The following is a 25,516-nucleotide window of genomic DNA, read 5'->3' on the forward strand; positions in this document are numbered from 1 at the left end:
CGCCCAGTTCATCTTCCGCTTTCGGAGACAACTTTTTCCCAGAAGGAATAAAGCAGCGCACGTAAAACTAGTTGGAAAAAAGGTGAGAGGCACCTCTAGGAACACCAGCTCTCTATGATTCACAGCGGCTCTCGGCTGCTTTAACGCCAACACCCGTAAAACCTTCTGCAGCCGTCTCGATTAAATGTCCAGAATAAAACTAACAGTGCTTTGCAATTGGATAGAAATTGAAATACAGTGGTATCTCTACTTACGAATTTAATTCGTTCTGTGACCCGGTTCTTAAATAGAAAAGTTTGTAAGAAGCAGCAATTTTTCCCATAGGAATCAATGTAAAAGCAAATAAGGCATTCGACTGGGGAAACCACAGGGAGGGTGGAGGCCCTGTTTCCTCCCAGGAGATTCTTAGAGAGGCCCCACAGAGGCTTCTCCCTGCCTTTTCCGGCCCTGTTTCCTCCCAGGAGATTCCTAGAGAGGCCCCACAGAGGCTTCTCTCCGCCTTTTCCGGCCCTGTTTCCTCCCAGGAGATTCCTAGAGAGGCCCCACAGAGGCTTCCCCTCGCCTTTTCTGGCCCTGTTTCCTCCTAGGAGCTTCCTAGAGAGGCCCCACTGAGGCTTCTCTCTGCCTTTTCTGGTTACAGTTTTGGAGGCTCAGGTTTGTAAGTGGAAAATGGTTCTTGAGAAGAGGCAGAAAAATCTTGAACACCCGGTTCTTATCTAGAAAAGTTCGTAATTAGAGGCGTTCTTAGGTAGAGGTACTGTAATGTTAGTCCTCAAATTACAACCATAGTTCAGCAACAGCGACGGTTCTTAAGACTTCTATGCTGCCCCGTAACTGCTTTTACATCACTCTCTGGGCTGCTTACAATGTCAGCCTATGGCCCCCGATAATCCAGGTCTTCATTCTATGGACCTTTAAGCCTGCCCGTTATGGCTGTAAGTCGTGACGGTTGTAAAGCAGATCAATTTTGATACCTTTTCGGGGGGGGGGGGAAGGTTGTTGAGTGAATCATCAGGGAGATTGGGTGAATGCCGTTCGCTAAGTGAATCCATTGTTCACCGTGGTGCGTTTTCTGTTTTACCGAAAACCAGAAACGCTTCCAAAAAATTGCCAAACCCCCCGCCACAAACTCTCCTAAATTGCAGGTTGCCAGGCGGCAATGTTGCAAACTCTCAACCAAAAATTCAAACGTAAAATACAACCAACCAAAGAAATTCATTTAGTAACCAATTTTGGGCTCAGGCATTCCGTAAATTGGGGACTAGCTGCATTTCTCTAACCCCTGGGGGCCAGTCCCGATTTCTGGCTAAGCCTTGGGAGTGGGGGGCATTAGCTCAAGAGCCCCAGGCATCCTGCTTTGTCGGAAGAAGGCAGCTGAGACGGAGGGCAGCGCTAACCTTTTTTTTTTATTAATCAAGAGCATCGGGCATTTCCTTGACATCTGAGCCTCTCGGCCCGTTGGAACCTCTGCAATTGTTAAAGGAACTCGACAGAGAAAAGAAAGGGGGGGGGGGGAAAGCAAAATACAAACAGTTGCAAGGGAAGGCTGGGGGGGGGGCAGGCACCAGGACCGTGGCCCCCAACGGGGTTCCGACTCGGATCAGGAATACATCATACCAAGCGTCGGAAAAAGCAAAATAATCCAGAACCAAACGTGGTTCAAATTGGCCGAAATCGTGCAGAAGCTTTAAACCGAGCACACAGGAAGAACGTCTATAACTTAGAAAAGGACAAATAAAATTGTTTTATATTTGTGTGTGTGAGAGAGAGAGAGAGGATCCCCCTGTTGCTTCAGGTCCAACTTTCATTTTTAGGATTCATGATTTCGGCTCCCTGCAAAGCAGCTTCCGAGCTCTTCCTGGGTTATTCAGAAGTATTTTGAAGGAACCACGGGATATTTATTATTTTTTGCCCGTGGATCACGCCAGAAAGAGTCTTCCCTCTGCCAAACGTACTCTGCCCCAAAAGACTGGGCAGTGTCCCACACTCCAGGGCCCTTCAGGGGATTCCTCCAGGAAAGGAAGACTCGGAGAACCTTGTCAAAGCTCTTCCCAGGCTGGGACTGATCTCCCCAGAAAGAGCAGAATTAACCTAAACCCCATGTGGCTTTTTCTTGAGAAGAAACTCGGGAAGGGATAATAAAATGAAGCCTAGTGGGAGAACGGACAGAAAAAGAAAGAATGAGAAAGAGAAAGAAGAAAGAAATAGAGAGGAAGGAAGGACAGGGAGAAAAGGAGAAGGAAATGGAAGGAAGGAAAGAGAGAAAAGGAGAAAGAAATGGAAGGAAGGAAAGAAAGAAAGGAGAAAGAAATGGAAGGAAGGAAAGAAAAAAGGAGAAAGAAAGAGAGGAAGGAAGGAAGGAAAGAAAAGAAAGAAATGGAAGGAAAGAAAGAAAGAAAGAAACTTTTGCAAGTCCTTCAAACTTTATTCGCATTTACGGAAGGAGTCTGCCACCCGACATCAGCCTAAAAAGCGCAAAATTAAAACAAAAACGGACCGGTCAAGCGTTGAACCACGCGTCCTCAGGCGACAGGACGGTTGGTGAATCTGCTCCATGCTCTGTGCTAGGTTACGCCGGCTCTACACATGGCTTTGCGTTTGAGAGAAGCACCTCGCGGATTGAGCTGTGGGGCCTGAAGAGAGACTGGACAAAGGTCCGGGCTCTTCAGTTGGCAGGCGGATGTGTTTGGAGTGTGTGGTGTTTGCACACGTGAAGGCAGTGTGAGGGAAAACACACAAGGTGTGGAAAACAGGTGCATGGCCAGATAGTTTTGTTTTGTGAAGTTCTTAGGGTCCTTGTAGGGGTGGGTGCCTCCTACGTCCCAGGCGAACGCTTTCTTCTCCGACTGGCTCCGAATTGGGGAGTGGGCTCTTGGATGGATGGGCAAAGGCCGGGGGAGGGGGGGGGGGAGGCCTGTGGTCAGAAATCCCCACCCACCCCCTGGGCTGGAATGTCTAAAATGGATTGAATGCTCCGAAAAAGACAGGAGGAGAGACACGGGGTGAGAAAAAGGGGAAGGAAGGAAGGAGGGGGAAGGAAAGGGAAAGGAGGGAGGGAGGAAAGATGGAGAAGGAAGGAGGAAGGATGGAAAAAAGGAGGGAGGAAAGAAGGAAAGATGGAAAGAGAAAAAGTGGGAGAAAAAAGGAAGAGGAAAAAAGGATGGAAAGGGAGGGAGGGAAGAAAGATGGGAGAAGGTAGGAAGAGAGAAAAAAAGGAAGGAAGGAGGAAGGATGGAAAGAAAGGTAAGGCAGGTAGGGAGGAAGATGGAAAAAGAAGGAAGAGGAAGGAGGAAGGATGGAAAGGGAGGGAAGATGAGAGAAGGAAGAGAAAAAAGGAAGGAGGAAGGGGGGAAAGAGGGAGAGAGGAAAGATGGGAGATGTTAGGAAGAGAAAAAAGGAAGGGAGGATGGAAAGGAGGGAGGAAAGATGGGAAGGAAGGGTCTCTAAAGTGGCTAGTCCTCATGACCTACCACTAAACCCAACAGGCTGGGGGCGTCTTCCCTCAAAGCCAACTAGGCTAAACCTTGGAGAATGGAAGTGATTCGCCGCCATCCTTTTGGGGTCCTTAACCCACACATCCTAAGAACCCCCAAATAACAACGACGATAATAATAATAAATAGGGAGAGCGAGGGATCTCGGAATGAATCAGTTTCAGCCTTTCCAAAAAAGAAGAAGAAGAAAAAAGAGGAGGAGGAGGAGGAGTGGATTTGCTTGGAGAGTCCTTGCCCGGCGCGCTTAAGTCAGCAGTTCCAAGTAGGTGACGGGGATTTTGCCTTTCTTGTTGCCCCGCTCTCCAATCAGCCAGTCGGGGTCCATCCCTGGGAGACTGTACACAGTGATCATCTGGAGGAGAAGAAACGGGAGGGTGAACCACAACCAAGCCGGAGGCTGTGGATTTTGGTGGGGCTCCCCAGTTGCCACGCGTCCTCCCCCCCCCCCCCTGCGCCCTGCAGGTGCCCACCTCATCCGAGAGCAGGGAGAGCTCGCTGCTGTCGGCCGCATCGTAGTCGTAGAGCACGCGGGCTTTCCTGGTGCCGCTGCTGGGAGGCTTCGCCTCACTGGGGTTCAGAGCTTCCACCACCGGAGCCGAGTTGGGTGCCCCGGCAATCGTGGGCACCACCGGGAGGGTGGGCACGGCGGGCCCTGCGGCAGCGACCATGGCTGTCGGCGAAGCAGCGTTGGGCAGGGGCGACATGGACTCTGAGTTGCCCACGAACGTCCCCGGCAACCTGGATAAAGAGAAGGAAAGAAGTCGCCAGCCGTCCCTTCCGCCTTTTCGACTCAATGCGCTTTGTCAGGATGACCATATGCAAAGCATGTTAATGCTGAGTCAGAGTGTGTGAACTGCAACCTGATTGGGCCAGAGCATTATAAGATGCAAATCAACTTCACCATAGTTCTCTCTGTTGTTTGCTGCTGATGGTGGCGGTTGTTAGTTGGCTGGCTGGAGCAATTTGAGCGTCAGTTAAATATTGAGTAGAATAGTAATAGTGATACGAAGAAACCTGGATTGGTTGAGTATCTACTAGAAATCTGGATTGGTTTAATATCTACTAGAAACCTGGATTGATTATCTACTAGAAACCTGGATTGGTTGAGTATCTACTAGAAACCTGGATTGATTGAGTATCTAGTAGAAACCTGGATTGGTTGAGTATCTACTAGAAACCTGGATTGGTTGAGTGTCTACTAGAAACCTGGATTGGTTGAGTATCTACTAGAAACCTGGATTGGTTGAGTATCTACTAGAAACCTGGATTGGTTGAGTATCTACTAGAAACCTGGATTGGTTGAGTATCTACTAGAAACCTGGATTGGTTGAGTATCTACTAGAAACCTGGATTGGTTGAGTATCTATTAGAAACCTGGATTGGTTGAGTATCTACTAGAAACCTGGATCGGTTGAGTATCTACTAGAAACCTGGATTGGTTTAGTATCTACTTGTAAGCAAGCTGAATACAGCTGATGTAAAGTTCCTGTATAAAGAAGACATATTTTCCACTGAAGAGTAAATCTATTGTTTTCTACAAACGTCTTTTCTGTCGTTTACTGGTTCATTCATTCCCACATTATATTCTAGTATCTTATCTAGTCCTCCTACGCGACTCTGCATATATCTGGACATGCTTAACACAAAACCTGCAGCCCACTTGAGTTGGAAGACTCGTGTGTCGAATTGATCATCTGCTCGCTAAATAAATAAACTTGGCTGTTTTCTTTCTTTTTTATAAATTTTTATTGAAAAAAACAAAACACAAACAGAAAAAAAAACCCCATAACAAATACAAGATCAATAATCTTAGTATGAATTCACATTTACATTCCTATTTCTACAATTTCCCCTTATTTCTTTAAGATTAATTTAAATCTTTTTTCTTTCCTACCCAACTATAAAGTTTCCGCCATACGGTATAAGGTTCTTTAGCTGGCTTCTCCTGTAATCCTAATGTAAGTTTGCTTAATTTTGCACATGCTAGCATTTCCTTAATCACCCTCTCCGCTTGGTGTGTTTTCTTTTTCCCCTCAGTTTTGCGTGAACTTGGCTGTTTTCTGAGGATGCAGAGTCCTCTTCCGCTAGGCAAGTTACAAGGTTCATGCCGCCAGATTAAAACTAGCCAGGATTAGCAATTGATATATATTTATATTGATTGATTGATTGATTGATTGATTGACTGACTGACTGGACTTATTTATTTATTTGTTGGATTTATATTACATGGCTGTCTAATCTCTTCTTAAAAACCTCCAAAAACCTCTCCTTAACCAGGTTTCCTCTACCTGGTGAAAAAGATCTATAAAAGTACTTGAAAAAGATCTACAAACGCTCTAAAGTTCGTCTTAAAAATTCAAAGCTGCTCTATCTACTTTTGCATCCATACTAAAATAAAAACAACCTTTATACATTTATTTATGCAATATACAGTGATACCTCGTCTTACAAACGCTTCGTGATACAAACTTTTCGAGATACAAACCCGGGGTTTAAGATTTTTTTGCCTCTTCTTACAAACTATTTTCACCTTACAAACCCACCACTGCTGTTGGGATGCCCCACCTCTGGACTTCCGTTGCTAGCAAAGCACCTGTTTTTTGTGCTGCTGGGATTCCCCTGAGGCTCCACTCCATGGGAAACCCCACCTCTGGACTTCCGTGTTTTTGTGATGCTGCAGGGGAATCCCAGCAGGGGAATCCCAGCAACGCAAAAATGGGCACTTCGCTGGCAATGGAAGTCCGGAGGTGGGGTTTCCCAACGAGAGGAGCCTCAGTGAAATCACAGCATCACAAAAACAAAGAGGTCCAGAGGTGGGGTTTCGAGGACTTCGGTGTTTTTGCGATGCTGCGATTTCAATGATGCTCCCTTCCCACCCCCGGACTTCTGTTGCCAGCAAAGCACCCGTTTTTGCGCTGCTGGGATTCCCCTGCAGCATCACAAAATCACGGAAGTCCGGAGGTGGGGTTTCCCATGGAGGGGAGCCTCAGGGGAATCCCAGCAGTGCAAAAACGGGCGCTTCGGCTGGCAAAAGGGGTGAATTTTGGGCTTGCACGCATTAATTGCTTTTCCATTGATTCCTATGGGAAATATTGTTTCGTCTTACAAACTTTTCACCTTAAGAACCTCGTCCCGGAACCAATTAAGTTTGTAAGACAAGGTTTCACTGTATTTATATAGTTATTATGCAATAAACAAACACAACCTGCCCAACTTGCATTATAAAGTGAGATACAGGAAAAAAAGCAATTTCTGCCCGATCTAAGAAATTTGATAAATTTAGCAAATGCTAATGAAATTGTGCTCTTAATGTTAAAACCCTGAAATGGTTTCCATTATAAATTAAACCACTGGGGTGGGGGTGGGGGCAGGTTCTGATTTTTTTTCTCTTACTTACATTTCTCCTCTGGAGCTGAAAGCCAGAGAGGAACAGAACAGAAGACAACAAATGAAATAATAATAATAATAATAATCCCCTTAAATGTCACAGCTTAAATATGAACACAAAATAGAATAATAGGGTTGGAAGGGTCCCCTAGAGCAGAGGTCCCCAACCGCCGGTCCGCGGACCGGGACCGGGCCGTTGGAGCTTTTCAGCCGGTCCGCGGCGCCAGGGCCCCCTCGGCCTTTCCGCATCACCAGCGGCGCTCCCCCCGCCAGCCAGCCAAGCCCCGCGCCCGCCGGAACCGGCTCCTCGCTCTCCCCCCGCCGCCCGCCGCGTTTGCAGGAGGTGGGGAGGGTTGGGCGGCCCGCCAAGGCCAGGAGGGACGCCGCTGCCCCCCCCCCTTCCCTCTCTCCGCCCGCCGCTGCGCCTCCTTGACAACGAGAGGAAATGCCGGCAAAGGCTTTCCTCAGCGGAGGCCGGCGAAGGTGATATTGAATGTCGGGGGAGAACGGGTATTTGCACGCGCTCCCTATCTCCCTGCTAGCCCACTCGGAATATTCAAAATAAGAAAAACCTTTGCCGGCGAAGGCTTTTCTTATTTTGAATATTCCGAGTGGGCTAGCAGGGGGATAGGGAGCGCTTGCAGCCGCCCGTTCTCCCCCGACATTCAATATCACCTTCGCCGGCCCCGCCTCTCCTCCAAACCCCCTTGCTGAGAGCCCGGGGCGAAAGTGCTCTCGCAAAGGTGAGGCGGGCAGGGCGTGCGCGCGTCATCGCTGAGAAGAATGGAGAGAGAACGAGAGTGAGTGAGAGCAACAGACAGCAAGATAGAGAGAAAGTGAGAAAGAGAGAGTGAGAAAGGGGGGGGAGAGAAAGAGATAGCAAGAGAGAGAACAAGAGAGAGAAAGAGCGTGAGAAAGAAAACAAGAAAGAGTGAGAGAGAGAGAAAGCAAAAGAGACAGAAAGAAAACAAGAGAGAGAAAGTGAGAAGAAGAGAGAGAAAGAGGGGGAGAGAGAGAGAAAGAGAGAGGGGGGAGAGAGAGAAAGAGAGGGAGAGGGAGAAAGAGAGAGGGAGAGGGGGGAGAGATAGCAAGAGAGGGAGAGAGGGAAAGGGGGAGAGAGGGGGAGAGAAAGAGAGAGGGAGAGAGAGAGGAGATAAAGGAAGAGGAGAGAGAGAAAGGAAGAGAAAGAAAGAAAGAGGGATAGAAAGAGAGAGAGAGTGAGAGATGCTCAGTGAGCCTTTCTTTGAAGTTGCCTTTCTTTCTTTCTTTCTTGCTTTCTTTCTTGCTCTTTTTCTTTCTCTCTTTTACCTTCCCTTCCTCTATTTCTTCTTTTCTTTCTCCTTCCTACCTTCTTCCCTTACTCTCCCCTTTCATAAGTTTCCTTGCTTCCTTCCTCTGTTCCTGTCCCTTCCCCCTTTCTTTCTTTCTTTCTTTCTTTCCTTCCTTTCCTCCCTCCATTTCTTGCTTTCCTTTTCCTTCCTCCCTTCCTTCCTCCCTCATTCCCTTCTTTCACTCCTTCCTCTCTTACTCTCCCCTTTCACACCTTTCCTTGCTTCCTTTGCACCCTTCTTTTGTTCCTGTCCCTTCCCTCTTTCCTTCCTTCCTTCCCACCCTCCGTCCATTCATTCACCCATTCCTCTCTTGATCGCCCCTTTTACGGCGCCGCTGACAGCTAGCTTCCCCCCCTCCCCACCGGGCCATGGAAAACTGGTCTACCTTAAAGCCGGTCCCTGGTGCAAAAAAGGTTGGGGACCTCTGCCCTAGAGGTCTTCTAGTCCATCTCCCTGCTCAAGCCACAGATCTTAGACCAGTGATGGCTATCGTGCATGCGTGAGTGCCCATACCCATAATTCAATGCCTGGGGAGGACAAAAACAGCTTCCCCCGTTGATGCATGGAACTCAGTACCAGACTCTGTAGTATCATCTCCTAATCCCAAAACTTTACCCTTAGACTGTCCACTCTTGACCTCTCCCAATTCCTAAGAGGTCAGTAAGGGCCGCGCATAAGTGCACCAGCGTGCCTTCCGTCCCCTGTCCTAATGTTTCTTTCTATGTTTCTTTCTTTCTTTTGGGGACAACATTTGAGAAGGCCTCTCGGGTGCATGGGGAGAAGCGGGTGGGGATTTGGAAAGAGGAGGGGGGTCTTCCCCAGAATAGGGGCAGCAATGAGCCCCTTCCTCAAATAGAGAGTTGGGTCTCAAAGGCAGGATTTGCGGGGAAACAGGGCTGTGTGAAGGTATAGATCAGTGATGGCGAACCTTTTTGTCTTTGGGTGCAGAAAGAGCATGCATGCGCACTACCGCACATAGTTCAATGCCTGGGGAGGGCGAAAACAGCTTCTCCCACCACCTGGAGACCCTCTGGAGGCCAAAAACAGCCTCTTTCCCAACTTCTGGTGGGCCCAGGAGGCTCGTGTTTTGCCCTCCCCAGGCTCCAAAGGCTTCCCTGGGGCCGGGGAGGGTAGAAAAGCCCTCCTCCATCTCCCTCTCTGGAAGTCAAAAATGCGCGACCACAGCCTCTGCGAGCCAAAAATCAGCTGGCCGGCACACACTTGCACAATGGGGCTGAGCTAGGGCAACGGCTCGTGTGCCAGCAGATATGTCTTCGCGTGCCACCTGTGACACCCATGCCATAGGTTCCCCATCATCACTGTCTTAGACCATTGCAGACTCATCGCTTAAAATATTTGGCTAAACTTTAAAATGTTTTGGAAAGTTGGTGGTCTTCAAGAATTTGAGATCATGAGAAGAACGAGTCAGCTCCATCTCTGGGGGTTTAAAAAAGTTGTTCCGGTGGTCCGAACTTTTTAAAAACCCCCAGAGATGGAGCTGACTCATTCTTCTCACGATCTCAAATTCTTGAAGACCACCAACTTTCCAAAACGTTTTAAAGTTTAGCCAAATATTTTAAGCGCCGAGTCACCGGGTGGGTGTGTATGTGAGATCATTAAAGTGGGGCTGCCCCTGGCCCTATTTGGGACCCTCCTTCCAAATAGCCTCCCCTTCATACACCTTGGGCAAATAAAAAAACAAACCCCTCTAAGCTACCTGTTCAGCTGCTTCTGGAGGTCCAACATGTATTGGTAGCATTGGGCGAAGTACGTGGTCTGAGCTTCAGCGAACTCGTGGAGGCCTCGAAGGTGGTTGACCTGAAAGAGAGGAGGAGGAGGGTCCAGCATATTGTCCAGGGGAATATGCTGAAAATGGGAGGTTAACAGCTGGTTCACAGCAGCTAGCTAAGTACTTAATGACTGCTTAAGGGACATTGTACAGACTACCCGGCTGTTTTGGGAAGAGTGCTCTTTGCAATACAAAAAGAGTGCTTAGTTTATTTTGAATTTTGTGATAAAGAACATTGTTTTGAATTTTCAAACGTGTGTGTGTGTCTGAAATTTGTACCGTTGAATTTTCGGGAGGCTCCTATCAGAGAGCCCGGCAGAACACATTAACATTAGAGTCACTATATTTATATTATATTAATTATACACTAGACTAATTTGTCTCAAGTATATAAATTAGTACAGGCTCTTTTCCATTTACAAAATAATTTCACATATACTTCAATGATTTATCATGCCAAATACTTCTGTTTACACACCTTTTTATTTTTCTCCTTTTTTATTACTGTAAGTGACCCAGGGCAGCCTTATGGCGGGCAAATACATTTAATGAATGAATTAAAACACTCACATGCGTGCTGCTGATTCCTTCCAAGAGAAGCCGAGTGACCTCCGCCTGTCGGTCAAATTCCGTCTGGGCCACCCGAAGCTCATGTTCTGCCTGCAAAACATGAGTAAATATTCCAAATATTGTAAATATATCCACCACCACCCCACCTTTTTTTAAAAAAATCGAAGTTTATTATTTAGAAGAAAACACAATTGTGTACGGTATCAGTACGGTGTCGTTACAAATATACATATATAATCATGAATTGTCCTAAAAATGCAAGTTCCAGGTGTATTTATAAATGAAGAGGCAACAGCCATTGCGATCTCCAGAACGTTTAAAATTTATTTAAAACTTCTAAAATTAACTAAGCTTTCGTTAGTCCTCTACTAATGTCGTCAGAGTGTTATATATTATAATATCAAAAGGAAAAATGAGAAACAAAGAGAAAAACATCACAGTTAAAAACAGAGAGAGAGCTATCCTTATTCTCTCTTCACTGTCTTATTCTTACTAATATTTTACTATATTTTATGCAGTTATAAATATCCTACACGTATCGTATCGCATATATATTTACGGTCCCACATGTTTGGCGTATTGCGATTTTATCATCTTAATAGAAGTTCTTAATTTTAAGCAATTTGTGCTATTAGTATAATTCACCTTTGTAAATTTATTTATTTTATTTTTATTTATTTATTGAGGTCATCCTTAGTTCTAATCCTTTGTTTGTTTGTTTATTTAATTTTTTAAAAGAAGAGGAATACCAGAATATTGGTAGTACTTACTTTTTCCACCTCGTCACTCCAAAGCTGTGGGGAACCACAGGACAAAACGGAAAAGCGAGTCAAACATCAGGAGACACCAAACCGCCCACATTCTAACACAATGGGGCCTCCTCGGGGCCTGCCCCAACAGGGGTCACCGTGCGAATGCAGCCCGTCCCATTCCCCAGCCAGAGTGGCAGACGGTCATAGACCTCCAAATGGGGAGGGGGTTATATTTCTCCCCCTCCTTCAACCCATCCAGTCCGGAGTATGGATTGAGGAAGGCCAGGCGTCTCCAAACTTCGCCGCTTTTTAAGACTGGACTTCAATTCCCAGAATCCCCCAACCAGCCATGCAGCAATTTGGGGAATGTTGGAAGTCCGCAAGTCTTAAATTTATTTATTTATTCATTCATTTGATTGACTGATTGATTGATTTTTATGCCACCCTTCTCCAGCGACTCAGGGCGGCTCCCACAAGCAAAGGCTTGTAGGATCGTTGTATGAATGGGTGGGATTGATTTTAATATTTAAGGGATTTTAGGTAGCTATGTAACTTTAATTTAATTGGATTGATGTTATTGGAATTCACTGTTTTTATATATTGCTCAAAAAAAAAATCAAGGGAACACCCAAGTAACAAACTCTAGATCTGAATGAATGAAATATTCTTGAATATTTTGTTCTGTACAAAATTGAATGTGCGCAACAGCAGGTGAAACTGATTGTCAATCCGTGTTTCTTCCTAAGTGGACAGTTTGATTTCACAGAAGTTTGATTGACTTGGAGTTATATTGCGTTGTTTTAAGTGTTCCCTTCGTTTTTTTTGAGCAGTGTATGTTGTAAGCTGACCCGAGTCTTCGGAGAGGGGTGGCACAGAAATCGAATGAATGAATGAGTGAGTGAGTGAGTGAGTGAGTGAGTGGGTGGATGGATGGATGAAATGAATGAATAAATAAATAATTCAAAATATACAAGAAATCTAACATTAAAACACTCTAAATTGGCTGAGTTTGGAGACTCCTGGAGGCTTAGACAGACCCGTCCCATCTTAGGAGCCAGGAGAAACTCTTCGTCCTTCAAGATGGACCATGTAGTGGGCTCCGTCTGCTCACTTTGTTGGGTTCTGGCGCAAAAAAGTCCACCCACCCGCAAAACACAACACGCCATGCACCACGTGACCAGGCCTAAGCAAAGCAGCGTTTCCAAATTGGGGGGGGGGGGGGGGGGATTGGGTGCCTTTCTTTCCCACGGCAAAAACATTCCGCCCAAAATGGGCTATGTCCCAGGAACAGATCTGGGATGGAGACACCCAGAAAACTAAGGGTGTAAACCGGTGTGTGTGTGGGGAGCTCCAAACATTGCAACTTTTAACACTTGGGCTTCAACTAGTAAAGTTTGACCCTATCGAGTCCTTCTCTTTAAGAAACAATAACAACAGAGTTGGAAGGGACCTTGGAGGTCTTCTAGTCCAACCCCCTGCTTAGGCAGGAAACCTCTAGTTTAGTTTGGTCACCTCTATCTCTGGACTTTGGGAAAATGTGTTATGTTTGTTTAAATAGTTAGCTGCTTTCTGTCGCAGCGAAAATCCCTCCCATCGGTGATCACTGTCTTTAAATTTTAAATTTTTGCTGTCTTCACTTTGTTGGCTTTTTTCTCCTCTCTTTTCTTTCTTACTGCGTACACGTGATGGCGCATTAGGTGCCCACTTGTTTAGGATGTTTTTATTGTTAGGAATGTTAGTATACTGTATGTAACTATGTTGGCTGTTGCAATACATAGGCTAACAATGTAGGTTTTTAAGACTGTACCTTTAAGAGTCATTTTGCTGGTTGGCCACAAGAGGGAGCCAACTATGTTTCTCTTGCGGGAGTTTATACTAGAGAGATTTATATTTGCTCTGTGTATATTTTGCTGTGTGTGATAACCTGGTTTGTAAACCATTATTAGGATTATATGTGTATGATATTGGACTGTGTAACTAATATAGTTTATTTGCCTATCTGTATATAATAAGTCTTTGGAGAGGGGTGGCATATAAATCTAATAAATTATTATTATTATTATTATTATTATTATTATTATAAAATAATAAAATAATAAAATAAAATAATAATAATACAATATTACAACAACAACAACAATAATAATAATAATAATAATTATTGTACTAAGTCTAATTCATTGACTGATTAACCTACATTGCTACAATAACTCTACTTAAAGTTTGTTGAAGGTTTATTATATTACTTAGACCAGTGTTTCCCAACCTTGGCAACTTGAAGATATCTGGACTTCAATTCCCAGAATATCCCAGCCAGCATTCGCTGGCTGGGGAATTCTGGGAGTTGAAGTCCAAATATCTGACCTAGACATTCTAAGAAGGAAAGGAACCCCCTTTTTCTTTGCACAGTTGCTTTGGTGTTGATCCAGACAGGTAACGGGTATTTTGTGGGTTTGCTTTTCGATTTAAAAACGGTTCCTTTCAAACTTTTAAATCGAGAGCTTGAATTATTAACCCCTGCGACTCCTTCTGCAAAGTTGCCAATTTGGAGCAGGAAAAACACCTTGGAAAAGAAAGGCCCCCCACGGGGTGACGATGGCGCCTGATTTAGGGGGAGCAGCCGGCATGCAACGCTGAAAGGAAGCGATCACTCTGCAAAGCCAGGATTTCGGGGACCCCCTGGTTCCCCCCCCCCACAAAATCTCCCCGAATCCAGATTGAATCTGGTTCCTTCCCAACGGCGGGAAACAGTGGGTGGGGGTTTCGAGGTTCCAACATTTTAACGTGAGGCAGGAGCACCAACTGTAAACCCAGATGAATGGGACAAATGTCCGAAGGGGGTGGACGATGAACGGAACCGCTTTGGGAAAGGAACGTGCTTTTTGGTGGCCCAAAATTATCGGTCGGGAATTGGGGTTTTTTGTTCCTTAAAAGGTTTTTCTCCTTTTAATGGGGGGGAAAAGGTGGCGAAGTCAGAGGGAGACAGGGGTCCAATGAGGGGGTCCCCCAACTGTCCATCTATGAGCTAAAGATGGTCAGCTTCACTACCTGCACCTCTATGGAGATTCTCAATCGTCCAAGTCACGCTTGTCGCAAAGGCGTTTTTTTCAAAAGGCAATTGGACTTTCTTTCGTTTTTCCCCTCAAAGACGTTTCGCTTCTCATCCACGAAGCTTCTTCAGTTTGAACTGAACTGGAGCCTAGAACTGAAGAAGCTTCTTGGATTGACAAGTGAAATGTCTTCAAGGATAAAAACAAAGAAAGGCCAGTTGGGAAAAAAAAAGCCTTTGGGAATTCACTCCCTACGTTGGTGTTTCATCAGCAGAAGAACCTCAAGATTCTTGCACCCCATTTGGCTTGGTGCAAGGGAGACTTTTTGGGGTGGGTCAGTCCCGGGGTCAGATTAACCGGGCTTGCCAGGATCCTGGGTCCAAGACAGGTTTGAGAGGAAATTAAAACAGAAAAAAGAAACGTTTAAAACATTCCAGAAATGTGGATTTAAATACCCAGAATGCTCTGCAATATAGCAAAGGCAAGGCAGGGGATTCTGGGAGTTGAACCTGGCTCATTCGAAGAGGGAAAGCTGAGCTTCGGTGCCGAAAAGGCATAAATAAACGAGACGTGCAGACCCCCTTTTCTTTGTGGCAAATGTTGCGAATCCAATATTTCCAAATATTGTAAAGCTGCTGTGGTGTCACCCCCCTAAGTCTTTTGGGGGTTGCTCGGCTCACGTTAAAATGCTGGGCGCAGCCAGTGCTGGACTGAGCGAGGAAGGGGGGTCTGGGGGGAGTCCGAGGATAGATGGAGGGGGGCCCCAGACTGCTCTTACCGCGGCGGCACTGGCGGAGAGAATGTAATTACGCGGCCTAGTCTCTTGAAAGTCGGGCACCGCCTACGGAGGGGGGAATAGAAGTTCACACACAGATCACAGGTCGGGAAAAGGGGAGGGGGCGAGGGAGGGGGCGTGGGGACTGGCGAGGAAGGGCAATCCTCGGGGTCCCCCATCCCCAAACCTCCCAATTCTCTCTCGTTTATTTCTCAGGGTTTTAGAATCTTACGCGGACTTCAACTCCCAGAATTCTCCAGCCAGCCAGCCTGCTTTAAGGCGGATGGGACCTCAACTCCCAGAATCCCCCAACAAACATGCTGGCTGGGGAATTCTGGGAGTTGAAGAAACCCCCCCCCCCCCCCATCAGATCTTAAAAAGGGCTGAGATTGAGCTGCCCGAGCCACAAAACAATAACACTGGGGAACAATTTGTAAGACAATTTCGGTTGAGTTTGATTTTTGGGCTTTTTTAAATAGTTCATTAAGGCTGGTTTCAAAATTGTAATTAGTTTTCTTCTACCACGTCAAGTTTTTTTTTCTCTCTACACCTTATGTGTATACACTGCTAAAAAAAAAAAGGGAACGCTTAAACAACAGCGGGACCCAGGGGAAGAGCCTTCTCTGTGGCGGCCCCGGCCCTTTGGAACCAACTCCCCCCAGAGATTAGAATTGCCCCCACCCTCCTTGCCTTTTGTAAGCTTCTTAAAACCCACCTCTGCCATCAGGCATGGGGAACTGAGATACTCTTTCCCCCTAGGCCTTTACAAGTTACGCATGGTATGTCTGTATGTACGTTTGGTTTTATAATAAGGGTTTTTTTAGTTGTTTAGTATTGGATTGTTACATGCTGTTTTTTGTCACTGTTGTTAGCCGCCCCGAGTCTGCAGAGAGGGGTGGCATACAAATCCAATAAAATAAATAAATAAATAAACAGAATATAACTCCAAGTAAATCAAACTGCTGTTAAATCAAACTGCCCAACACTGATTGACAATCAATTTCACCTGCTGTTGTGCAAATGGAATAGTTGTGCAAATGAAATTCTCCATGGGACCATTTCATTCATTCAGATCTAGGATGTGTTAAGTGTTTCCTTTATTTTTTTGAGCAGTATATATATCCTATAGTTAATTAGGCAACATGAGCATCAAATTGCATTTGTGACATAGCCGTCTTGCTCACTTCCGGGAAAATCTCGGTGCAGTCCACCCAGATTTGAAGGTCACGGAGGCACGATATTAAGATAGATGAGATGTACGTATCACAGCTGACTATTATGCCCACAGATCAAACACTCCAGAAAAAGCTACAAGCTAAAACTTTTACCTTAATATGTATAATTACCATTCAATAAAAAACCCACAACTATTTGTATGAGAACAATTTAACTTGCAGTAACTGTTAGTGTATGAATAAAATTATTCTTTTTAAACAGTATATTGGGTATGTTTTTACTTTCCTTTCTTTTATAGGCATACAAATCTAATAAATAACAAAAATAATAATAATAATTTGTATGACTTTTGTGGGTATCCTGTAGCTTCAAAAGTTGACGTGATAGACAAAAACTTTAGTTGTTTTTGGATCCAGAGGCCAAAAACAACTTAAAGCCACAGATTTAAGACAACGAAATTGCTGTTCCCCCGGTGTAATGATTGATTAAACCTTGGGTACTGCCCGACTCTCAACGACTCTCTTTGGAGAGCAGAAACAGAAATGACGCCTCCCGCAGGCCACGACAGGCATGGGAGCAGCCTTGCCTCATACATTTACACCATATACACTGCTCAGCAGCTGCTGCCTTCGTCCTCTTCTTGCTCTCAAGCTGGCTTGACATACAGCATTCCGGGGGGGGGGGAGGAAAAACATGAGGACTAGAAACTTGGGAGGAGAAATAATTGCCAAAATTCCACACCGGCCATGCAAGGTTTTCATGCATTTGAAATCCACCCCAGGAGGAGGAGGATGCAAAAGGTTTGGCGAGTAAAGGCTGGAGCAAGAAGAAAATAAGTCCATTTAGAAAAAACAAAACGAAAACAATTGCGTGCTTCAAAAATCAACCGAAACGGCTGGTTTTAAAAGGGGCGACGATTTCTTGATAGGTGGAATGAATTAGCCGACGAAAAGTCTAAAAGGTTCTCATGAGGTTTCCGTAATGGCCCTGGGCTTTGGAATTATTTTGTTTAACGGATTTCAGGTAACAGTAAACCTGGACCGCTTGCCATGGAATAGGGCCATCAATCGCTTTTTTCCCCACTGCCGTTGTAACTTTGAACGGTGGCTAAACCAGTGTTTCCCAACCTTGGCAACTTGTAGATATCTGGACTTCAACTTCCAGAATTCGCTGGCTGGGGAATTCTGGGAGTTGAAGTCCAGATATCTTCAAGTTGCCAAGGTTGGGAAACACTGGGCTAAACGATTGATTGCAAGTCAAGGACTATCTATACCAGTGATGGCAAACCTGTGGCAGCTGATTTTTGGCTTGCACAGAGGCTCTGGGAGGGCGTTTTTGGCTTCCAGAGCTCCTCCAGAGGGACGGAGGAGGGCGTTTTCACTCTCCCTCGGCTCCAGGGAAGCCTTTGGAACCTAGGGAGGGCAAAGCACAAGCCTCCTGGGCCCACCAGAAGTTGGGAAAGAGGCTGTTTTTGGCCTCCAGAGGGTCTCCAGGTGGTGGGAGAAGCTGTTTTCACCCTCCCCAGGCATTGAATTATGTGCGGTAGTGCGCATGCATGCTCTTTCTGCACCCAAAGACAAAAAGGTTCGCCATCACTGATCTATACCTTCAGACAGCCCTGTTTCCCCGCAATCCTGCCTTTGAGACCCAACTCTCTATTTGAGGAAGGGGCTCATTGCTGCCCCTATTCCTGGGAAGACCCCCCCCTCCTCTTTCCAAATCCCCACCCGCTTCTCCCCATGCACCCAAGAGGCCCTCTCAAATGTTGTCCCAAAAAGAAAGAAAGAAACATTAGGACAGGGGACGGAAGGCACACTGGTGCACTTATGCGTGGCCCTTACTGACCTCTGAGGAATCGGGAGAGGTCAACAGTGGACAGTCTAAGGGGAAAGTTTTGGGGGTCAGGAGATGACACTACAGAGTCTGGTACTGAGTTCCATGCATCAACTACGCGGTTACTAAAGTCGTACCGAAGAATGATTAATGAAGGATGATGATAATAATAATAATAATAATAATAATAATAATAGCAATAATAATAATAATATCACAGCACCACTAACACAAGTAATACTCACAGTTCCCTCACACTGAGCAAAATTACAGATGGAAATAACAAAAATAAAACAAAAAGAGAGAGAGGACAAAATGAAAGCAGAGATTAGTGGAGCAAAAAGCAGGACACAGGAAGGACAAGACATTCAGAGTAAATAGCAAAGAGGAAGGAAACGAAACAAGGCAGGAAGGAACCAAAATTAGTGTGTTAAAGATGCTCCCGGCTGGACAGGCTAGGATTGTCCCTAATCGGATGCTGGTTAGTTTCTGTTATTATTCTGTTAGGATGTGAGTTTCTGGCAAAGAAAGACGAACCGAGGCATCGGGTGGAAACGCTGCGAAAAAAGTCAGCTGGGGCTTTTTGTATGTGCAGGAGTTTCAAGTCCTGTTGTGGTTCTCAGCTTAAGACCGCAATAGCGCTCTTTTTAAACGCATCATGGTCGTAACTCGTGAGGATTTTGTGCAGGCTGTTAAATGAACGTTTGAATGCTTCGGTTGCCGTTCTTACAAATGAAAAAAACCCAGAAATTTGGGGCTATTTCTCTCTCCCCTATTAGAAACATATAAGATGGACGGCAGAAAAAGACCCCCTGGTCCATCTAGTCTGCCATTATACTATTTCCTGTATCTTATCTTAAGATGGATCTATGTTTATCCCAGGCAGGTTTACATTCAGTGACTGTGGATTGAGCAACCACGTCTGCTGGAAGTTTGTTCCAAGCATCTACTACTCTTTCAGTGAAATAATATTTTCTCATGTTCCTTTTGATCTTTCCCCCAACTAACCTCAGATTGTGCCCCCTTGTTCTTGTGTTCACTTTCCTACTGAAAACACTTCCCTCCTGAACCTTATTTAACCCTTTTAAACATATGTAAATGTTTCGATCGTGTCCCCCCTTTCCCTTCTGTCCTCCAGACTCTACAGATTGAGTCCATGAAGTCTTTCCTGATACGTTTGATGCTTAAGACCTTCCACCATTCTTGTAGCCCGTCTTTGGACCCGTTCAATTTTGTCAATATCTTTTTGTAGGTGAGGTCTCCAGAACTGAACACAGTATTATTCCAAATGTGGTCTCACCAGCATTCTATAAAGCGGGATCATAATCTCCCTTTTCCTGCTTGTTATACCTCTAGCTAAGTAGCCAAGCATCCTACTTGCTTTCCCTACCGCATGACTGCACTGTTCACCCATTTGGAGACTGTCAGAAATCACGACCCCTAAATCCTTTTCTTTTGAAGTATTTGCTAACACAGAACTGCCAATACAAGACTCAGATTGAGGATTCCTTTTCCCCAAGTGCATTATTTTACATCTGGAAACATTCAACTGCAGTTTCTATTGCTTTGCAGCCGGTAGAACCCTGCTCTGTTTTTTGTCCTTTTTGGGGTGTGTGTGTGTGTGTGTGTGTGAGAGAGAGAGAGAGAGAGAGAGAGCAGAAGATGTCACAAAGCTATCAAGCCTTTCCCTTCCTCATCAGCAGCACAATCCATCCAGCGGGCAAGAAACAGGAATGAAGAGACGGGATCTGGCGCTGATGGAGACACAGATGGGGGCCGGCAGGCAGGACAACACAGTGGGGAGACTGGGGGGGGCATGAGAGGGAAAAAATTACCGCGGCTTTCGCCTCCGCGGCCTTCGCTTTCTTCAGCCGAGCTTTGCAAGCGTCCAAGTCCAGTCGGCGGTTTTGCAGGATCCGCCTCTCTTTCTGGAAAGCATAGAAAACCCCGGGGTTGGACTAGATGACCGCCAGGGTCCCTTCCGCTTCTGCTGTTCTGCATTCCGATCCCTCCCTCCCCTCCCATCTGGGACCTCGGCGGTCTTCCAGTCCACCCAATTGCTTGCGCAGGAGACCCTACACCGCTTCAGACAACATCTGCTTAAAACCTTCCAGCGTTGGAGCATCCGCAACCTCTGGAGACAATCGGGGGCTTTGGGGGCTTTTTCGGAATAGGACCGACTCCCCCGCCCTTCGTTTATACGCACCGAAATGGTTCTCCAGTCGCCTTCCAGGAAGTTGCGCAGAGGGGTCAGGAAATTGAGGGAGGCCCCGTGGATGAAGTCCCGCTCGGCTGCCCCCAGGCGCCGTTCGGTTTCCCCAACTTTGATGAGAGTTTTGCCTACCGAGAAAACACACAACACATGAACAAGGGGACACAGTCCGAGGTCAGTTGGGGGAAAGATCCGAAGCAACGTGAGAAAATATGATTTGACTCAAAGAGGAGTAGAGGCTTGGAACAAACTTCCAGCAGAAGTGGTTGGTAAATCCACAGTAACATGCCTGGGATAAACATAGATCCATCGTAAGAGAAAATACAGGAAATAGTATAAGGGCAGATGGACCAGGAGGTCTTTTTCTGCCATCAATCTTTATATATACTGTATATACTGTATATTAGAAACATAGACAGCAGAAAAAGACCTCGTGGTCCATCTAATCTGCCCTTATACTATTTTCTGTATTTTATCTTAGGATGGATCCATGTTTATCCCAGGGATGTTTCAATTTAGTTCCTGTGGATTTACCAACCACGTCTGCTGGGAGTTTGTTCCAAGCATCTACTCCTCTTTCAGTCAAATCATATTTTCCCACGTTGCTTCTGATCTTTCCACCCAACTAACCTCAGATTGTGCCCCCTTGTTCTTGTGTTCACTTTCCTATTAAAAACACTTCCCTCCTGAACCTTATTTAATTTATTTTTTATAAATTTTAAGATTTTGAACAATTTGAAAGAAAAATGCTTTGATACACTCAAGTAAATCTTATTAATCCTTTAACCGGATCAAGACATATATGAATAAATCATTGTCAAATACTCATAATAATTTACAGTTATATAAAATACCCATTGGGGGGACAACGCCGAAAAGCCCCCGTGGCCATGACTCACCATATGGAGAGGTAGCTCCGAAGTCGGAAGCCGCTTCCATCATATACTGAGCCAGAAGTTCCCTATTTGTGACCCGAGACGGGACTTTCCGGTCAAGCTTCTCATAGAGGAACTCTTCCACTCGGGCACCTGCGACAAAATGGACAGAGGCAGTTGTGGAGAGGAGAACAAGAGGAGAAAATGGGGGGGGGGGGGGGGATATACCGTATTTTTCAGAGTATAAGATGCACCCCTTTCCTCCCTAAAAATGCTGCGTCTTATACTCTGAATAGAGCTTTTTTTTCAGCCCTAACTAGCTGCTAACAACCTTCCCAGTTCTTACCTTGCAGGCTCTTTCATTGTTACTCTCTCCGAAGAATGTTTTCCAAGCCCTAAGTCTTTGCAGGTTTTTTTTTTCCATTGCTCTACTTGCTCCAAATGTTTCTTTCCAGGTGCTAATGCTGTTCCTAGCTATTACGGCTTGGAAGCTCTTTCCTTGTTACCCTCTGCAAAGAATGTTTTCCAAACCCTAAGTATTTGCAGGGTTTTTTTCATTGCTCCGAATGTTTCTTCCCAGGTGCTAACGATGTTCTCAGCTGTTACTGGCTTGCAAGCTCTTTCACTGTTACTCTCTGTGAAGAATGTTTTCCCAGCCCTAAGTCTTTGCATTGCTCTACTTGCTCCGAATGTTTCTTTCCAGGTGCGAATGATGTTCCCAGCCCTTACCGGCTTGCAAGCTCTTTCACTGTTACTCTCTCCAAATAAAGTTTTTTTAAAGCCCTAACCAAGGGATAAAATAATGTGCTGAAGCTGAATATCTGGCAAGTAGATTCTTTTCCCTATTTTCCGCCCGAAAAACCAAGGTGCGTCTTATACTCCAAAAATACCGTACTTTATGGCTGGTCCTAATTTCTTAGCACCTGTGGGGTGCAAATAATAAAGCTCTTACTGGGGTTGGGCTGAAGCAGGACTTCCGTCTGTCGTAAAATCTTCTCCGTCCAGTTTTTGGTGGTGTCCGCTCGTGCCAGGAGGTTCTCGAAGTGGGCATCTAATTCCGTCTTCTCGGCCTGGCCGAGTTTTTCCTCTGTGAACTGCAAGGAGAAGAGAAAACGAAAACCCAAGAGGAAAGAAAGGGATGGCTCTTCCAATGGCATTTCGAAAAGCGAGACTGCGGGTGGAGGCAGTCCTCGACTTAGAGTGCATTCGTTTAGTGGCCGCTCAGAGTTACAATGGCACGGAAAGAAACCGGACTTACGACGGTTCTTCACACTTAATGATCCCTGCAGGATCCCTGCAGTCACAGGATACACATTCGGATTCTTGGTCACGTGACGCCCTTTTGAGATCTTCCGACAAGGAAGTCAATGGGGAAACCAGATTCACTGTGTATACTTAAGATTTTTATCAATATGGACTGTTTCCTCATTGCTTATTTGACCCCTGTGGCAATCATTAAGTGTTGTACCACATGATTCTTTTAAAAAAAACTTTTTTAAATAAAATAAACTTTATTTATAAACAAAACACATAAAACAAGACAAACAAAGCATTACAAAAAGAAGTTGGACAATTTGTGACTGTAATAGAATTCTGATAGTGTTTATTTTCTATGACACAAGTCATATTTACATTATATACACCAAATCTTAGCAGTGATTTTAATCAGGTTTATCTTTCTTTTTTTATTCCCTTTTATATCCCAAACTCTTATCTTTACTCTCCAAGTTTTCTACCACTTGTTGACTCTTTTTTCTTTTTCCCTTTTTCCCATCCAATCATAAAACTCATCCCAACAATTAATAAATTCTTCCCCATCTCTTATTTTAGATACTGTCCATTTCCCCACATAATGTTATTTTTTCAATAATACCTTCCTCCGTGGGCATGGTTTCATTTTTTTCCGTATTGTGCAGTTACTATTCTCACTGCCATTGTTATGTGAAGGATTAAATACAATTGGTCTTTGTCAAATTTCTCATGGGCTTTGCCTAACAAGATTAATTCAGGCTTCTTTTTGCTAGTTTTCTCTCTAATGTATCTTCTAGCCATGTCTCCCAGTATCTTTACATTTTCTCGCAGCTCCAACACTTATAATAATATGATTCTTGACAAATTTTCTTTTATGGACACTGAGAGCATCTGCACCAAAGACAAATTCCTTGTGTGCCCAATCACACTTGGCCAATAAAGAATTCTATTCTATTCTATTCTATTTTCTATTTTATTCTATTCTATTCTATGCTATTCTATCTCATCCCATCCCATCTTATCCTCTCCTAATTTAACAAATGCAGTAATTCATTTAAAGATTGTAGAAGGGAAAGATAGTGAAATGGTGCAAAAATCAATTATCTTGGTTAGCAGTGGAAATGTTTAGCTTAATTGTACTCATAAATCCAAGAGCTAGCCCTTTTATCAGGAGCTGTCAGATGCTTTAACCAAGAGGGTTGGAGCATTCTTCCTGGTCAAACGCTGGACTTGGGTAAAGCATCAATGCACAACCCCCTGCTTTTAGCATGCAATAAAATATTGCCTGTTATTTGTCCTTTGGCTCTGTTAGCAGAGAGATGTCCCTTATGGAGATGTCCAGATGTCCAAATCAAATAAGTAAATGAATAATCATTAAGTGCTCTACCTCCTGATTCTTGACAAATGTATATTTTTCTTTTATGGACACTGAGAGCATATGCACCAAAGACCAATTCCTTGTGTGTCCAATCACACTTGGCCAAGAAAGAATTCTATAATTAAAGAAAACCAATCAATTTAAAAAAACATTCTTTTGGAGAATGGGATTCCGAGGCATTGTTGAGAGGGGGAATCTGTAGATATTTTAAGGTCTTCAGACTCTAACTTTGATTTATATCTGGGAATTATGAACCTTATCTCAGCTGAAAGAGGGATAATAAAAAATCTGGCTCAAATTTCAAACGATGCCAGTTTAATATTTTATGACATAAACAGATGCTTGGAAGAAAATTTTCTCCAAAGGAGCCAAGAGAGTTGTAACGGCAGAACTAAGTGGATCATTCCACAGCAGGAGTGGGAGGATAATGAGTGTCTCACAAATTCAACGTCTCAAAGAAAGAAAGAAAGAAAGAAAGAAAGAAGGAAGGAAGGAAGGAAAGAGAAAGAAAGAAAGAAAGAAAGAAAGAAAGAAAGAAATATTCAATTAACTGGTAATGAAAGAAAAACACCCTGCATCTTGGAAACTCAATAGTAGCAGCAGCAGGATAATCACATATCATTCTGGATGTTTTTTTCTTTCCAGTACCAGCTGTTTATATTCCCTCTACTCTGGATAATAGTAATGCTAAGAAGAAGAAAAGGAGCAAAATTCAAAGACCCACAAATAGAAGCGGAATCATAACCCTAGCAAAAGAAAACAAGGACGGTCATTATACAGGTGTGGTCCTCAACTTGTGACCACAAGCGAGCCCCAAATTTATGTTAAGAGAGAAATTAGTTAATTCAAATTTGCCCCATTTTTTCAAAAAAACTTTTCTTGCCAAGTTTTTGTAAAGTGAATTATTTCAGATGGTAAATTAGTAACATTAACACAGGAAGGGAGGGGGGAGAAGAGGAGGGGAAACTGGACCTGAGTGAAGACTCCACATTACACAGTACTGGAGCTTATATCTCTTGCCTATCTATGGAAGCTGCAAGAGAGGACCTGAGTGAAGACTCCACATTACACAGTACTGGGGTTTATATCTCTGCCTATCTAGGTAAGCTGCAAGAGAGGACCTGAGTGAAGACTCCACAATACACAGTACTGGGGCTTATATCTCTTGCCTATCTATGGAAGCTGCAAGAGAGGACCTGAGTGAAGACTCCACAATACACAGTACAGTACTGGGGTTTATATCTCTTGCCTATATATGGAAGCTGCAAGAGAGGACCTGAGTGAAGACTCCACAATACACAGTACTGGGGTTTATATCTCTTGCCTATCTATGGAAGCTGCAAGAGAGGACCTGAGTGAAGACTCCACATTACACAGTACTGGGGCTTATATCTCTGCCTATCTATGGAAGCTGCAAGAGAGGACCTGAGTGAAGACTCCACAATACACAGTACAGTACTGGGGTTTATATCTCTTGCCTATCTATGGAAGCTGCAAGAGAGGACCTGAGTGAAGACTCCACAATACACAGTACAGTACTGGGGTTTATATCTCTTGCCTATATATGGAAGCTGCAAGAGAGGACCTGAGTGAAGACTCCACAATACACAGTACTGGGGTTTATATCTCTTGCCTATCTATGGA

General features: G+C 44.7%; 1 protein-coding gene across 3 annotated transcripts in view; it reads right to left on the reverse strand.

Annotated features, from left to right (window-relative positions):
- Positions 1-1,388: 1,388 nt before the first annotated feature.
- Positions 1,389-25,516, reverse strand: part of SH3GLB2 (SH3 domain containing GRB2 like, endophilin B2) — a 30,617-nt gene continuing 6,489 nt past the window's right edge. Inside the window, exons 2-11 of one of the 3 annotated variants that reach the window (XM_070758630.1) lie at positions 22,196-22,337; positions 21,268-21,396; positions 20,363-20,496; positions 19,992-20,084; positions 15,151-15,213; positions 11,341-11,364; positions 10,571-10,660; positions 9,929-10,029; positions 3,964-4,231; positions 1,389-3,845 (exon numbers count right to left, since the gene is read on the reverse strand). In XM_070758630.1, the coding sequence (XP_070614731.1) occupies positions 3,738-3,845; positions 3,964-4,231; positions 9,929-10,029; positions 10,571-10,660; positions 11,341-11,364; positions 15,151-15,213; positions 19,992-20,084; positions 20,363-20,496; positions 21,268-21,396; positions 22,196-22,337 (1,152 nt within the window). In that variant the 3' untranslated portion in view covers positions 1,389-3,737. The remainder of the gene's footprint in view (positions 3,846-3,963; positions 4,232-9,928; positions 10,030-10,570; positions 10,661-11,340; positions 11,365-15,150; positions 15,214-19,991; positions 20,085-20,362; positions 20,497-21,267; positions 21,397-22,195; positions 22,338-25,516) is intronic. The other 2 variants (XM_070758628.1, XM_070758629.1) reach the window with 2 other exon arrangements.

Source organism: Erythrolamprus reginae, chromosome 8 (genome assembly GCF_031021105.1).
Source record: "Erythrolamprus reginae isolate rEryReg1 chromosome 8, rEryReg1.hap1, whole genome shotgun sequence".
Classification (NCBI taxonomy): domain Eukaryota; kingdom Metazoa; phylum Chordata; class Lepidosauria; order Squamata; family Dipsadidae; genus Erythrolamprus; species Erythrolamprus reginae.